At 34.9% G+C, this 15,521-nt stretch overlaps 3 protein-coding genes and 1 long non-coding RNA gene across 4 annotated transcripts; 3 read left to right on the top strand and 1 right to left on the bottom strand.

Annotated features, from left to right (window-relative positions):
* Positions 1–125: 125 nt before the first annotated feature.
* LOC106340324 lies at positions 126–633 on the top strand. The gene is made up of 2 exons (XR_001269364.1): positions 126–333; positions 443–633. It is a non-coding gene; the product is annotated as an uncharacterized LOC106340324 (long non-coding RNA).
* A 2,253-nt stretch (positions 634–2,886) lies between these two features.
* On the top strand, positions 2,887–4,008 carry LOC106341058 (copper transport protein CCH). The gene is made up of 3 exons (XM_013779875.1): positions 2,887–3,068; positions 3,322–3,403; positions 3,672–4,008. Exons 1-3 carry the CDS (start codon positions 3,012–3,014, stop codon positions 3,869–3,871), a joined length of 339 nt encoding a protein of 112 aa, XP_013635329.1. The 5' UTR covers positions 2,887–3,011; the 3' UTR covers positions 3,872–4,008.
* Positions 4,009–4,163: 155 nt separating this feature from the next.
* LOC106337097 (chaperone protein dnaJ 13) lies at positions 4,164–7,206 on the bottom strand. Its single transcript, XM_013776129.1, has 11 exons — positions 6,933–7,206; positions 6,573–6,859; positions 6,001–6,198; positions 5,801–5,915; positions 5,634–5,720; positions 5,457–5,545; positions 5,283–5,367; positions 5,151–5,204; positions 4,942–5,022; positions 4,774–4,851; positions 4,164–4,698 (listed from the first exon to the last, which is right to left on the bottom strand). Exons 1-11 carry the CDS (start codon positions 7,089–7,091, stop codon positions 4,306–4,308), a joined length of 1,626 nt encoding a protein of 541 aa, XP_013631583.1. The 5' UTR covers positions 7,092–7,206; the 3' UTR covers positions 4,164–4,305.
* Positions 7,207–10,711: 3,505 nt separating this feature from the next.
* Positions 10,712–14,309, top strand: LOC106337591 (putative glucuronosyltransferase PGSIP8). The gene is made up of 3 exons (XM_013776698.1): positions 10,712–11,118; positions 12,708–13,168; positions 13,523–14,309. Exons 1-3 carry the CDS (start codon positions 10,751–10,753, stop codon positions 14,209–14,211), a joined length of 1,518 nt encoding a protein of 505 aa, XP_013632152.1. The 5' UTR covers positions 10,712–10,750; the 3' UTR covers positions 14,212–14,309.
* The last annotated feature ends 1,212 nt before the right edge of the window (positions 14,310–15,521 follow it).

Below are 15,521 nucleotides of genomic sequence, written 5' to 3'. Positions count from 1 at the left end.
TTTCTGATCATTCTGAGAAGAAAGAAGCTAAAAATGTAATTAAAGATAATATTAAGGGCTCTTTAGTTATTAATATTTATTTATAACCCCCTCGAATTCGTTTCTTTCTTTCTTTCTGTTGACCTAAAAAACTTGCGGAGAAGGAGAGAGAGAAGGAGATGGGAATAATCAAGAGCTGCTTCTCCCTGTTGACGGGTATTGCTTTCGGCGTTTACTTGGCTCAGAATTACAACGTACCCAACATCAGGAAGCTCACCAACACCAGTCTCGTCGTCGCCAAGCACATCGAGGAGAACTATCGCAAGCCCAAGAAGGACGACGTCGAATGATTCGGTCTCTCTCTTTTTTAATACCCTTTTATTAAAGTTTCCATCTTTTTAGGTTTCTTCTCATATCTGATTATGGATCGTGATCGTGATGGTTCTCATTATGCTCTGTTTAGGAATCTAAAGGTTGAAACTTTAAAGAGGTTTTGTCTCAGTTGTTGATTTAACTTCAAAAGGTTTGATGTAATTTTGACATGTTCTGGATCCATTGAAGTGGGACTAATGTTCTCTTCAATTCTTGTTTTATTTATACTGATTTAAACACAGCTCTCACTGTACATGTCATGATCATATTCTCTTTTTGTTTCTTTGGCAAGATGTAATAACCACAAACCCCTCCGAATATCTTGTTTGATAAAAGGATTATTGGTTTATTTTTGTCTTTCGCTGAGAGTTTACAGAGTTTGATCAGGAATAAGAATTTGCATGCTTTTGCCACATTCTCTGTAAACATGTCCCTCCACGCTTGTTTTGTTTCAGTACAATTTCTCATCATACATTACCATGTGTTTCTTAGAGAAAAACTGCTTGTTCCTTTAGAGGGTTTAGTGTTCATACATTAAGGGATGGATGATATTTTGAAGTAATGGTTTTATCAAAACTTGTCACTAAAATTCAAAGGATACTAGTCTTCTTATTCTTCTTTTGCTGAGAGGTTTACAGAGTTTGATTTCGTATCCATGTTTGCATCAGAAGAAGAACTTGCATATTATGCTACATTCTCTAATTTCTATAAAACACGCCCCTCCGGGCTTTGCTTTGTTCAATACTATCTCTCATCATACATTGCCATGTATTTCTTAGAGAATACTACTTCATTTAGAAGGTTTGTTTTTCATATATGTATGGATGATATTGAAGCGATGGTTTTTTACCCATTATGCTTTTCCAAGTTTACAAAATACAATTATAAATTGGTACTTTTTGGGTAATTGTCCATTGTCTTATAATGTTTTGATCTATCAAAACTTGTCGTTAATATTTGTCTATCAAGAACCAAACAACTTAAACCTTGTCCATGAATTATTTGTGGTAGACTATACATGCACTTTACCAATTTTAGTTGATAAGTTTTTGATAGACAAAATAGCAAGTTTTAATGGACAAAAGTACCATTTTGTGAAAGTCGTAGATCCTTGAACGAGAAGTTTTCTCTCGAATTGATGTGTACCAAAAAAGTAAGGCATAAAATATTAAAATATAATGGTGGCTATGACATGTTCTCTTTGCATACCAATTAACATCATCTTGACTAAGTCTATTTTTTAGTGGTTCAAAAAAAAAGACTAGGTCTATTTTCAAAAAATGGTTAAGGATTTTGGGATGGTACTCATATATCCCTTTATAATAAAACCCAAGATATGTAACTTAACTCTCGGAAAGAGAGAAAGGGCCAACCCACCCACGGCCTTTCCCCCGCCTTGTCTAAGCTCTGGTAGTCCGGGATCCATCATTGGCGTCTCTACCGCTGGAGGGAAGACGCGGTCGCAAGAGGAGTGGGTGTGGTGGGCCTGTCGTATGGTCAGTTGTGATCCGGTTCCCGGGAGACAGAGGCTTGTACAGATCTGTCGACGCCGGTTTTATCTCCGAGGGGTGGAGGCTTCGACAGCTCTGCCGTCGTCGGTCAAGTTTCCGGGATGTGAAGGTATGTTCTTCCTTACGTCGCCGGCTGTGGTGGTCCGTTACTTTGGACTTTGGTTCCTTTATGTGTGTGAGCTGTTTGGCTCGCGGTTAAGTGGGTATAATTGGATCTTGGATCTCAATCGGATGAGGAATCGTTGACATCGGTATACTCTCTCCGAGTAGAAGAAGGAAAAGCTTCGATGATAGCTATCTCTGCCGCCTGTCCAAAGTGTTTGGTGGTGCAAAGTCAGAGATGATCTCACGTGGTCGATGAACTCTCCGGCGTGAAGACTTGGCTGCGGAGAACAACTACGGAGGTGTGGAGGCTCTGCAGGTTAGGAGCTCCGCCGAAAAATGGTGTCGGTGGCAGTCTCGATTCGGCGCGACTAGGGCGAACTGCCCTCGTTTGTTTTTAAGTTTTTGTAAAGATATATTTTCAACTTTGATTTTCTTTTGTTGTTGAATAAGGAAACTAACTTCTGTTTCATATATTTTACACTTGGGCTTCGGCCATGGGTTTGGCCCGTTTCCTTTTTAATAAAATTATGGACGGAAAAAAAAAATGTAACTTAACTCTCTTTTTGAAGAATAGAATTTTTTTTTTTTTTTTTAAGAATAGACTTTCCTCATTGACATATTCTTTGTTCTTTCTTTCGTTTTTAATCTCATGTTTCCGTAAATTATTGGAAAAAGTAGAAAAACAATTTTATCTCGTTATGCAGGCGAATTGCTATTATTAATCCTACTTGCTACTATTTTAGAACAACCTTTAGTTTGGTTTTAATCCATGATTGTTGTAAAATTAAATCTTATTTTATATCATATATATAAATTGTGGGTGAAACGTGTAAAGATGGAGTTCTCAATATAATAGTGTACGACGAATTGAATGTCTTCCTCACATACATACATTACAAAACATACATTCCTTTCTTAATATGGTCAAAGCCTCCATGCCTAATGATCAACCATATATAAGAACCCTTTACATACACAAATAAGCAGATTACATATATATTTACAGCAAGCCGGCCTCGTGGGACGGAAATAAAGGAGCCGGCGATGCAGGCCATGCGGCTGCGCACCCTCATGCTCTGTGAGGAACTCTCACTTCCTTCGGTACGTCACATACATAATACATTCGTCTCTTAACCAATCATTCATGCATCTTTACACCAAAATAGGAAAAACAACAAATCATTGCAATCATCTTCATGATCATTCTTCTCTTCTTTTCAAAACTGAACAGTCAACTTGTGTTTTGAGAAGATCTTTATTATTTTTGTTCTTTTTAGTTCGAGTGTAAAGTACTAAAGCAACATGTCTATAGAAACATGCTAAACAAAATATTAACATGGGGAATAAAATTCAGTTTCAAGTTATAGTGGTAAACGCAGATGTGGGATGTGACCATTGTCAAGACAGAGTCTCTAAGATTGTCTCCAAGATGAACGGTGAGCTCTCTACGTACATATTACCACCAAATATGTGTTTCAAAAATAAATGTGTTTATAAATAGAATTATTTATTAAACCCACAAGCTACTTGCTAATAAGGTATCATTAGTTGTGCTAATTCCTTGGCTGCTACCTACCGTTTACCATCGTCCTTAATTGCTCTTAAGAAGTACTAATTAGAATCATTCACGACCTATTGTTTAATCCTATTTGTCATAATCGATATTATGTAATGAAATTCAATAATTAAAATGGGATTTGACAGGAATAGAAGAATATGTGGTTGATGTCAAGAACAAGCAGGTCATGGCACGAGGTAACTTTAAACCACGTTTGGTTTCTCATCAACAAGTGAAGAACGTCACCTCTCAAACTCTCTCCCAGAACGCCAAACGCTTTTTCCGACCACTTAACCTCTTCCTTCGCTCAATATTCTCCATTTGTTTATGTCCAAATACACTTTAAATTCTATCACTTACTGCCAAACTCATTACACTAATCAATAGTGGTACAAATCAATTAATATCATTGCAGGGTGATGGTATGTAACACACATAGTTCACATGGTCAATGTTTAATTTATATTTTTTGGGTTAACCTTTCCACCAAAAGTGACATCATTCATTGCTATAATGTCATTAAATCTTTAACATTTTGATTTACAATAAATATATTTCTAATTTATCAATAAAAAACAAAACTTATTTGACAATAAACTACATATGTTAATAAAAATCAATTTAAATTTTATAGCAAACAAGAATGCTTAATTTATTGAGAAATGAAAGTGTAAAAAAAGAGCCTCAAAGGCAAGTTGTGATCAATAAACATGAAACTGGAAGTTACAAAACCCCAAATAAACTTATGCGTATTTAATTAAAACAACAAAGTTTTCATACTCACTGGCCAGCTTGTGGTATAACCAATTCTTCAAAGTCACCCACAATTGCCTCAAAAGTACGAGAATTGTAAGTATAGGCAACGTATAGCTGCTTAGGTTGATCGGGACATGGATCGCAAAAGCCCATGATCCCTGATTTCTTCACTCCTTCATGGAGCTTGAGCTCCCCGGAGTCACTCACAAGGAAGTTCATGGGCACTGTCACGTCAATGACTCCCGAATCCACCTCTTCTTCCATGTGTTCGTGTCTTTTCTCTATGGCCTTTGCGTCACCGTACAAGGCCTTTGTTACTATGAGCCCGCCTGTTTCAGCTTGCCGGTTTTTCTTCCTTGTGGCTACGTTTTGTAGCAATTGCTGGGCTTTCTCAGCTGACGCCCTTGCTTCCCGAACCTAAAACACACAATTTAAGAATAAAAACTTCATAACAAGATCACACAAGCTACCAAACTAAGAAGAAATCATCACCTTGCCATAAGTTTTCTCCGTATTCTCCAAGGCCTTACGTTTTTCTCTTTTCTGCATATACGGCTTCACCACAAATTTCTGCGTCCAACAGTAGAAACTCTAGTAAGGCAAAAAACCATATAACCAGAGAGGAGAAGTAGTTATTTAGAGGGGTTCAATCACTCTCACCTTTAACAAAAAGTAAAGAGATGTTGGAACAATGAATGCTCCGGTGGCAAATACTGGACTTATATATGCGGAGAGCAGAACCTGCACGTGTTAATGATACTCGTCATGGATTTGTTAAGGTCTGTTCATACATTCTACTCCAGAGGTTTAAACAAAGTTTGTTCTGTTCTCATTCTTAAGAATAAGAAGAAGAAGAAAGTATCACTCACAGGAACAATCAGCTTTTGACCACCACGGTGTAGCTCTAGTTTCCAAAAAACACCCTACAACAAAGGTCATTAAAGCACAGGAAATAAGCAGATTAGCTAAGATGCCTCTGAAAGTTTTGAAGATATATATACCTTGAGTCCTATTGTATACATCATTCTTACGGTACTGAACTCAGATATCTTCCTTCCACCACCGACCTCAATCTCAAGAGCATTGCTGAAAAATTGTTTAAAAACTTATCCCAAGTCAAATGAGAAATCTATCACACATTAGATTTCTCAAAGTTATATGTTAATAACGCATACCTTCCAATTCTAGCAGCAATTCGACCGTGAGACTTGGATGAAAGTTTACGGGTATAACGAGCTGATGCTCCGAGTCCGCCAGTCTCAATCTGGTAAAAGCAAGATTCATAACTAGAGAAAGTAAGAGACTTGGTCCAGGTGGAACGGTAAGAATGTAGGTTGGAAGTCTCAGCGTACCTTCAAATCACCACCAGCAGATACATTCTCGTCTCTCTTTTTCCATCCTACTGTAATTCCTGATCGCATACCCAGTGCCAGTTCAATCTGGAGTGAAGAAACTATTTAAAACTCGAGAAAACTGCTCTTAGAAGGTCAATTCAAAACCATAACAGAGAAGAACATACATTTCCGCTTGAAGTTTCTGAAAGCTGACGAGTCCACGTGTTGGTAAGGTTGATGGAACCATCACTAAAAGACTTTGAAATATTGATAGTGGCAGTCGAATGTATGGACAACTGACTGTCCCCAACAACAAAAAAAAAACATAATGTGTCAGCTAAACCTGCCTAGAAACATATTGACTTTGAAAACTCATGAGCCTTACCGTGTTGTCTGCATCCCAATAAGAGACTGCAGACCCGTTGAAGCGACGAACTCTATGGATGACACTGGAGAAAGCTGACGTCTCAGAATGACAGTACCAATTCCACCACCAGACCTTTGATTTGCTGCTAAATTCCCCGCAATCGCAACAGCATCATCTTTTGATAACTGAGACTGCACTTGACTAGCCATAACCATTCTGAACAACCACAAGAAAAAAAAAGGGCATCAAAGACCAATAATTACTATAAATAAAACCTTAAAAAAATCCTCAAGTGTCAACAAGCTTAATGCTGAGCACCAGAAATCTCACACAATACACACAAAGATCATATCTTTCCGAGCTAGTAAGTATCTCCAAGGTCAAGTACAGCACCCAAATCAAGAACCATGCTACCAAAAAGACATCAAAGCTTCGAAAGAACACATAGCTACCGCAAGATCAAATCTTTTCTCAATAACCATATGCTACAGAAACATTCCCGCCCAGTAACTAACTAACTAACTCCGAGGTTAAGTTAAGCACCCAATTCAAGGACCTTTATACCGAAGAGACAGTAAGAGATAAAGTACCCTCTCATGATGCCATCACCCTCTAAAAAACTAGGCATAGACAGATTGAATACAATAGAACCAGTAGGCATAAAATGAGCCATCTTCTTAGCTTCTTCCTCCCTCCTCTTAATCCTCTGAAGCTCCTCCTTGATCTCCTCGGCCTTACTCAGCCTAGGACCAAGCTCCAACCCCGAAGCCAACCCTTCCATACCATACAAATCATATATCAACCTCTTAGTCTCATCAGAGAGTATCTCGTACGCTTCGCATATGCGTTTGAAGTTCTCCTCAGCTACCTCCTTCATCTGAAAACACAATACAATGAAGATAAAATGGGAGATACTAAGATTAGATTTTGAGTAAAAGGGTAACACGAACCAGAGGAGACGGGGACTTGTCGGGGTGATAGACTTGAGCCCATTGACGATAAGCTTTCCTGATTTCTTCGTCGGAGGCCTCTGGAGATAGATTCAGTAGCGCGTAGAGCTCTCTGTTCTGGGGACCGGTTCGTGCTGCTGCTGCTTCGTCGCCCATCATTCAATCGAATCGAATCGGAATCGCCGGAGGGTTTTGGGGGTTTCGCGGCGGAGATTTGTGTGAAGGGGTTTTTGACTACGCCGCTGCTCTCTCTCTCTCTCGGCTTTGACGGTTTGACCCCTTGCTTGAATCCCAAGTCCATTTTAACTTTCCGTTTTCGTCCCTAATATCTTTTTGAAAGTTTATTTTTGGCATCTTATTTTGTAAAATGTTTAATTGAGTCCCCATTTATTTGTAGGCCGACTGGCTCGTATGTTATGGGCCTTTAGTGGACCTTAAGAAATAAAGTTAGGAGAAAACATAGTGGTGAACTTTGTGAGGTAATGTAAAACAAGCTTAGTTACATGCTCAAGTGGGGTTAGTAAAATAGAAAAGTAACATAAAAACTGAAGTGGATTATTGAGGAGATTTATTCAAAATGCAAAAGGGACTGAAAGAGATTTAAAGATTGTCTTCGAGAGATTTAAAAAATTGACAGATTTATATGAAGATTAAGTGAGAGTTGCTATAGAGGCAAGGCAACTCTAGGTTACAAATACACAGTTGGACGTTGGAATTGGTCCGATAACTTGTTGTGTGTTTATTGCTTGGCCTTCGCGACAAATGATACTAAATTATAATTATTTCATCGCTATGTTTGTAGTTTTGTCAACTATTTTGAAAGAATATGATTCGTTCAACACTACTCTGTAATCAGATGAGCGACCTTTAAAGTTACACTAGATCTCGGAATATTTTATGATTAATTCTTTTACTAATAATTTAACAAATATTTTGTTAATTTATAAGAATATTGTGTATTTAAATCAGTGTTTTTAAGTTTTTAAAAATATCCATTTTTTTAAAAAAAAATACTAAGACCTGAGACTAACCGATGGAACCGATGGATGACAGATATGTAATCCAATTTGATTTAAATTTTATATTTTCATAATTTGTCACCTTTTAATCCAAATTTTAAAGTTTATTATTTTACAATTTTATGCAATTATGATGTTTTTACAAAATTTTGATAGAGAAAATGATAGATATAAAATAATTAAGCACTATAAATATTTCTTGATCATATTACTCCTTTTATATAGCTTAGCTAATTTTATTATAATTGTTTTTGTAATTTATCATGTTAATAATTTGGTTTATATTATAATCGATTTAAGTTTGTTGTTAACAATTAGTGTTAAGCATTTTTTAGATAACATATATTTTGAAAAAAAAATATAATAATTTTTGTTATTATATTTATTGTACAATGTATAACGTTATATATATATATATATATATATATATATATATGTAATGGCTATTATTGAATTATTGTGGTACTTAAATAAATTATATAACCATTATTTAGGAAATATAAATAAAATAATCCATTAATTTAATTGATTTATTATTGATTAAAATGTTTTTCTAGTATTTAAACGTGTAAAAATAAGTTCTATTTATTTTTTTGTTGTTTATAAAGGATTTGAATTTTTCAATTATTTAATTTATCTAAATAATTTTAAGAAAATTGTTTGAAATTATTAAAAAGATGAGATCTAATATTTTATATTGTTTGGACACAAAATTAATTATAGTGTTGTTTGGAAACATGAATAATAATATAAAGAAATGAGTACTTTGTTTGGAAACATAGATAGTAATATAAAAAAAAAGAATATTAGTGATTTAAGATATGTTTAACTATAAAGTAGAAAGATATATTTAATTTAAAAACTTACAAAATAAATGTTAGGTCCACCATAATGTTTATGTTTTAATAAGAAAGATGTTAATCAAGATTTTGGAAAGATATATATATATATGTAAACCAGAATGTAAAAAGAACCTTAATATGTGTTTCCATTAACAATTTGTTTTTTCCATTAACAATTTTGTAGACCATTCTTGTTAAAATCTAGTATAATAGTCGTATATAGACTCATTATCGTTTTTGCTCAAAAGAGATTCTTTATCTTTATCATATAAACTTAATCCAGACGCAAAACAATTCGGTAATTACCTTTGGAATATTGAGTAATAAGGTATGTCACAAGTCAACAGAATTAGAAGAGGCACTATGGTGGATGTAATCTTAAAGACCATTTTACAGACATCATGAACTGACACGGTTTCAAGTGACTTTCAACCATGAGAAGAGTCGTATGATTGTTAATCAGTCAACGTTCCTTACTTTCCTTCCTCTTTCCCTTTAATCTATTCTCCTCCAGTATTTTGTTTTTTTTTATTAAAGAAAGAATATATTTTTAACAGAAAAGATCTAATACAGCCTACACATAATTATACAACAAGAGATTTTATCTAATAATATATAAGCAGTACGAGCAATATTTTGTAATAATATATCAAATAATTATGAAATAATTTTTTTTTTACAACGAACGGCTATTCCAAACTTGAGCTGATTTGGGTAACCAAACCGGAATAGAACAACCACTAAAATAAAGTTTCTTATAAAAAAACCTAGCAGTCCTAGCTAGCTAGAGAGTCTGAAATCTGATTTTGCGTTCGTGGAACATAGGTGATTTTGAAGTCTGGAAAACATATCTGCAGAGTCTCAATCCTTTCTAATTCTGTTGCGTAATTATGAAATGGTTATTATGTTACAGATTGTGTAATTCATATATGCGACAATGATAGATACATACCCACAACTGGAACTGTAATGCAATCTTTTTAGAAAACTTCTATTGGCTCAGTCTCAATCCTTTGGTATGTGTGTTTTGTATCATTTATTTTGAGGTTACCATTCAAATCGGTTGTAACATAATAGACTGTTTTTTTTGGATCAAATGTCATTACTAAATTGATATTTCTCTGTTTTGTCTCCTCAAACCACTCGTTTTTAGTTGTGAGTTTCTCAACAGAATTTACTTTAAAATATTGTTAAAAAAAAAAGAATAAGTACTTTAACTATGTACGAGAAATAAATAAATAAAATGAACTTAGGATGAGATTGCACACCACTTGATATTTGACAATAGGACAAAAGGCTCAGTCCACATGGTCCAAATTGAATCCTTCCATAATATTAGCTACCAAACAAAATATTATAGAATAAAATGATACGGTTACTTACATAACTCACCTTTTTAGTTTATTAAAAACATATTAAGCAAACCGTAATTCACCAGCTTCTTGTGCGTTACAGACTAAACAGCGTTACACATCTCTCTGAGTTCAAAAATGTGACTCAAGATATGTAAAAGGTGTTCTCGTTTTAAACCATTGAAATCTGAACTCAAAATCAATATTTTTCAATTTTCAAACACCTCTAATTTTCTTTTGGAAAGCCAATACGAGTGGGAAGTATAAGAAAATCTTTTAAGTAAATGGAAGTTTATAATTTTCAATAATCAGCAACAAGTAATAATAATTAACTTATTTTAGGTAAATAATAAGGCAATCCAGGTAATATATATGTAGAGAATATTGTATATCCCTTTATTTTGGAAGAACTTTATTTTTCCTTCTTATAATTCAAACAATAAAGATATAACTATAAGTGTTTCAAAAAAAAAAAAATATAACTATAATTATTATGTGATTGGCCAATCATCATTAATACCTTGTTTAACCCTTTCACAGTGTCCCAGAAACCTTCCTCTCTCTTTGATGCATTGTCGTCTATATATATACGCGTATGCATTTACATGTTCCCTCAAAAAAAATCAGAGTCTCAAGAAATGGATATGCAGAGAGGTTTAGTGTTATTGTGTTGTGTTCTGTCCCTTCTGGTAATAAAAACAACAGCATATCGAGAGAGACAGCTGCTGCAACCGCATGAAACGAATATAGACGCAGCAAACGCGGCGTTGGCCGTAAGGGAACGGGGTTTGAAGACGCGACGGCCGGAGCATAAGAACGCCTACGCAACGATGATGTACATGGGGACGCCAAGGGACTACGAGTTCTATGTGGCGACTCGAGTCTTGATCAGATCGCTGAGAGATCTTAACGTGGAAGCTGATCTTGTCGTCATCGCTTCTCTCGACGTCCCTCTCCGATGGGTTGAGACCTTGTAAGTCTTCTTCTTCCTCTGTTTCTAACGTCCACAAATTTTTCTGCTGACCGTTACCAAACGTCATCGTTTTAAACGTAGACCAAACCAATACTAAGCTGGAATATACAATTTTTTAATTAATTTTCACACTTTTTATTTTCCACTATGAATGTCAATATGGCATCGTGCGTGCGTGAAACAGCAGGTTAGATAATAGAGAGTAGTTTTTTTTTTCTGTGTTGGTTTTTAAAATGAGATATTTCTTATTCAAGATGAGCTAAGAATATACTTCTCGTTTCGTGTAAATTGAATGAAGCTTATAAAATGTTCGAGTGAGACAACGACTGACTTGAAATGACCAAGACCTATAGGTTTTGATTCTTTCATGTAGTCTTTTTTGGGCATATCGTTTAATTCTTGTGTTGTTGATCGGTTTCATGAATTTAAAGAACATTTATACGTTGAGGAACCGTTCTTTATTTTTGTTCTTTATTGTTTTTGTAAGGATAATATGAAATTAAGTAAAAGTTGGGGAGAATCAAACATTGAGTAGATACATATTGTTGACACTTATCGTTATCGACCCACACATTTAAGTCTGTTTATATCTTGTCCATATATTGATTGACTCGATACTACGCGTTTTTGTGTATCAGAAAATATCTATTATTTACATTTCCATACTTTAAGCTAATGAAATAATTTAAAGATTTCAATGTTCAAAAACTTTTTAGGTGTCGTATAGCTAGCTTTCAAATTCTTTTAAAAACAGTATATCGGAAAGCAATATCTTAGTAAACTAAATCTTTTATCAAAAAAAAAAAAAAAAAAAACTTAGTAAACCGTAGTATCTTAGTAAAATATCTTTTATTAGTCAACAATGTATTCACCCATAAAAGTTGAAGCAGTCGTAGTATTGGCGGATAGAAAGCTATCGGAAGGCAATAAAAACTTAGTACATTGATTCACTGAATGAAAGGAGAGTTGATTGACTTTAGTACCTTGATTGAAAAAATCCTTTGGAAATTAGAAAGAGCTGTCTACGTGTTTTTGGTCAAATTGTATACTTTTTTTTTGGACAAAAGGTCAAATCGTATACAATGCTACTTTATTGCCGGCCAATCTGCTGTATAGATCATGCAATAACGTCTACACGTCAATTTCGTAACCTATTATAAAATTTTAACAGTACTAAGACTTGACATGCAGACACAAAATATATAACTATAAACTGGGCCGACTCTTGAATTTTAAAGATTATAAACATTTGATGTAAATATTATTATTATTATTATTGTTCTTTGCGATTTAGAAAGTATAAATTGTATGTATATTACTTCTTTAAAATTTAGTTAGGAACTAAAACGAATTTTGTATGAGATATTAGTGGTTAGACTGGCGCTTAGACACTGCTTAAATTGATTTTCTTAAAATTGTTCTAGAGAAATCGTTTAACTTATTACTAAGTTACCGTTTAGGCGCGTAAACAGATTTTTAGATTTGACCAGCCTTGACTATATATTTACTTTCAATTCATGCATGTATAGACTAGTTCTTAGCACCGAAAGTGTTTGTGTGTGTATACTAACGAGTGTGTGTGTGAACAGGGAAGAGGATGATGGGGCTAAAGTAGTGAGAGTTGAAAATGTAGACAACCCATACAGAAGGCAAACTAACTTCAACAGCAGATTCAAGCTTACTCTGAACAAGCTCTACGCTTGGGCATTGTCTGATTACGACCGTGTAGTCATGCTAGATGCCGATAACCTCTTCCTTAAGAAAACCGACGAGCTGTTCCAATGCGGACGCTTCTGCGCGGTCTTCATAAACCCTTGCATCTTCCACACAGGCCTCTTCGTCTTGCAACCGTCGTTGGAAGTGTTCAAGGACATGCTCCATGAGCTACATGTTGGTAGAGAAAATCGTGATGGAGCTGATCAAGGCTTTCTTGTTAGTTACTTCTCTGATCTTCTTGACCAGCCTCTCTTTCGTCCTCCAAGTAATGGCTCTGTGCTCAGTGGCCACTTGCGACTTCCCTTAGGCTACCAAATGGACGCTTCTTATTTCTGTAAGTCTCTCTCTCAAGTGTTCTTTTCTATACTACTACATGGCAAATCTCGAAATAACATTTTAAAATTTTTAACACAAAAATAACATTTAAAAATATCTTCAAAATAATATTTACTAATAAATAAAAAATTAAATTACTCTATATCCAAAATTTTAATCCTAATCTCACGCCTAAATATTAAAATCTGGACTCTATTAAACTCTAAACATAAATATATTTATTTTTCATGAATGTATTATTTTATTTTTTGTTATGTGCTATTTTTTGCATAAACTTGGTTTAGTACTATTAGAAGTAGAATGTATTGTTTTTTTTTAAAGTATAATAATAGCATGATCTATCTACTTTCAGATCTTAAACTAAGATGGAACATACCCTGTGGACCAAACAGTGTGATTACATTCCCAGGAGCCGTTTGGTTAAAGCCATGGTACTGGTGGTCATGGCCTGTTCTTCCACTAGGTATCTCATGGCACGAGCAGCGTCGCACCACTGTTGGGTACTCAGCAGAGATGCCTTTGGCCATAATCCAAACAATGTTCTACCTTGGAATCATAGTGGTCACACGACTAGCTCGTCCTAACATAACTAAGCTATGTTATCGCCGTTCTGACCGCAACTTAACAACGATCCAAGCAGGTTTCAAGTTCATCGCGCTTCTCTCTGTAGTAGCAGCCTACGTCTTCCCGTTCTTCACCATCCCTCACACCATACACCCACTCATTGGCTGGTCACTCTACTTGATGGCTTCTTTTGCTCTCTCATCCATACCGATCAACACTCTCCTCCTACCAACGCTACCTGTTCTCACTCCATGGATAGGCATCCTCGGGACGCTCCTCGTCATGGCCTTCCCTTGGTACCCTGATGGAGTGGTGAGAGCATTGTCGGTTTTCGGATACGCATTTTGCTGCGCACCTTTTGTGTGGGTTGCATTCCTCAAGATCACGTTGCATCTCCAGGTTTTGATTGAGAAAGAGGTGTTGTTTCCACGACTGGGAGACTCAGGGATCACTTCTGGCTTCAGTAAATTGTATTAGGAGTGTTTTATTTGACGTATATTGGTTCTGTATATAAAGGATTATTATTGTTTCATTCACATTTCATTTATATCAACTCATTCTAACATTATTGATTTTACCTGGTTAATCAATTTTTCCTAGTTCACACCTAGTATGTGTTCTTGTTTAACTCACTCTCTTGCGTTCAAGATACAAAGATGTGAATGTTAATGAGCACAAACGTGTCCAAAAAGTAGGGTAGTTTTGCCAGACCTTGAGTTTACAACGATTAAGCAGGGTCACTCTGTTTCGCTCTGTTCACTCCTTGGTGCGAAACCCTCTCAATGCTCTAGAATGTTTCCCTTTAGCCATATAAACTCACAGTTTTTGTAGTATAGTAGCTTTATCTAACCACTTGGCTTATAATAGTCAAGTCAAGCTGTGATAAATGACTACAGTGTGCTTATATTAATTTGCACATAACAAATAGAGACCATAATAGATTTAGTTAGTTTAATAACTTGCCTACAGCCTACGAGACTTGTGAGTGTGGTTCATATTTAGTCTCTACCCTCTTTGTGAGTGTAGTCGCTACAAGACTACAAGACAAACCATCATCAGGCAAATCGAAAAGATTCCTTTTTCAGTAAGGTAATTCTTAGTTAGAACTGTTCAAAGAAGAGTATTTGAGATCATGAGTGTTTAAGTGAGCTCATTTGAGTTGTCATTGAACGAGTTTCCTACAATGAATGTGCTTATAATCTAATCAAGTTATTTTGCTAACTTCAGGTCGATCCATTTCTTTGAAAATAGAAAAATCTTCTCATAGTCTAATATACTTAGCAAGTAATGAACAAAAAAAAAACATGTATTGGTGTGTTTTATTCCATGAATAGTCAACTTTATATAAGAATACAAAAAAAATTAGTCTAGAGACTAAATAACACTTAGAAAATGTTTTCTATTGACATAAACAAGTTTAGAAAACAAGTAAATGTAAAGTATTATATAAATATGTGTTAAGAAAAAAGAAAGCAAAGTATTATAAAATATAGACTTATGGGTTTGTATGGACTTTCTCAAAACAATATGTTTTTTTTTCAACACAAACTCAAAACAATATGTATAAACACAAATCTTTGCTATTTCTGCGGGAACACTTTTGATAAAGGAACATTAAATGTGTGTGTTCTCTAAAAATAAAACAAGTTTTTCAAAAAAAAATGTGTGTGTTCTCTAAAAGTAAAACAAAATTTTCAAAAAAAAAAAGTGTGTGTTCCTGCAGAAATTAGGATATTATTTTAATGCCTACGTAGACATGATTTATATCACAAGTTTATACATACCTG

The sequence above is a fragment of the Brassica oleracea genome, chromosome C4 (genome assembly GCF_000695525.1).
Source record: "Brassica oleracea var. oleracea cultivar TO1000 chromosome C4, BOL, whole genome shotgun sequence".
NCBI classification, from domain to species: domain Eukaryota; kingdom Viridiplantae; phylum Streptophyta; class Magnoliopsida; order Brassicales; family Brassicaceae; genus Brassica; species Brassica oleracea.
This window is presented reverse-complemented; position numbering and strand designations above follow the sequence as displayed.

Coding starts and splice junctions, on each gene's coding strand:
- LOC106341058 (XM_013779875.1), top strand. CDS start 3,012: ATGCAGGCCATGCGGCTGCGCACCCTCATGCTCTGTGAGGAACTCTCA. Junction 3,069..3,321: donor AGGAACTCTCACTTCCTTCG/GTACGTCACATA, acceptor AATAAAATTCAG/TTTCAAGTTATAGTGGTAAA. Junction 3,404..3,671: donor GATTGTCTCCAAGATGAACG/GTGAGCTCTCTA, acceptor GGGATTTGACAG/GAATAGAAGAATATGTGGTT.
- LOC106337097 (XM_013776129.1), bottom strand. CDS start 7,091: ATGATGGGCGACGAAGCAGCAGCAGCACGAACCGGTCCCCAGAACAGA. Junction 6,860..6,932: donor ACAAGTCCCCGTCTCCTCTG/GTTCGTGTTACC, acceptor TTGTGTTTTCAG/ATGAAGGAGGTAGCTGAGGA. Junction 5,721..5,800: donor CAGAAACTTCAAGCGGAAAT/GTATGTTCTTCT, acceptor TCTTCACTCCAG/ATTGAACTGGCACTGGGTAT.
- LOC106337591 (XM_013776698.1), top strand. CDS start 10,751: ATGTTCCCTCAAAAAAAATCAGAGTCTCAAGAAATGGATATGCAGAGA. Junction 11,119..12,707: donor CTCCGATGGGTTGAGACCTT/GTAAGTCTTCTT, acceptor GTGTGTGAACAG/GGAAGAGGATGATGGGGCTA. Junction 13,169..13,522: donor AATGGACGCTTCTTATTTCT/GTAAGTCTCTCT, acceptor ATCTACTTTCAG/ATCTTAAACTAAGATGGAAC.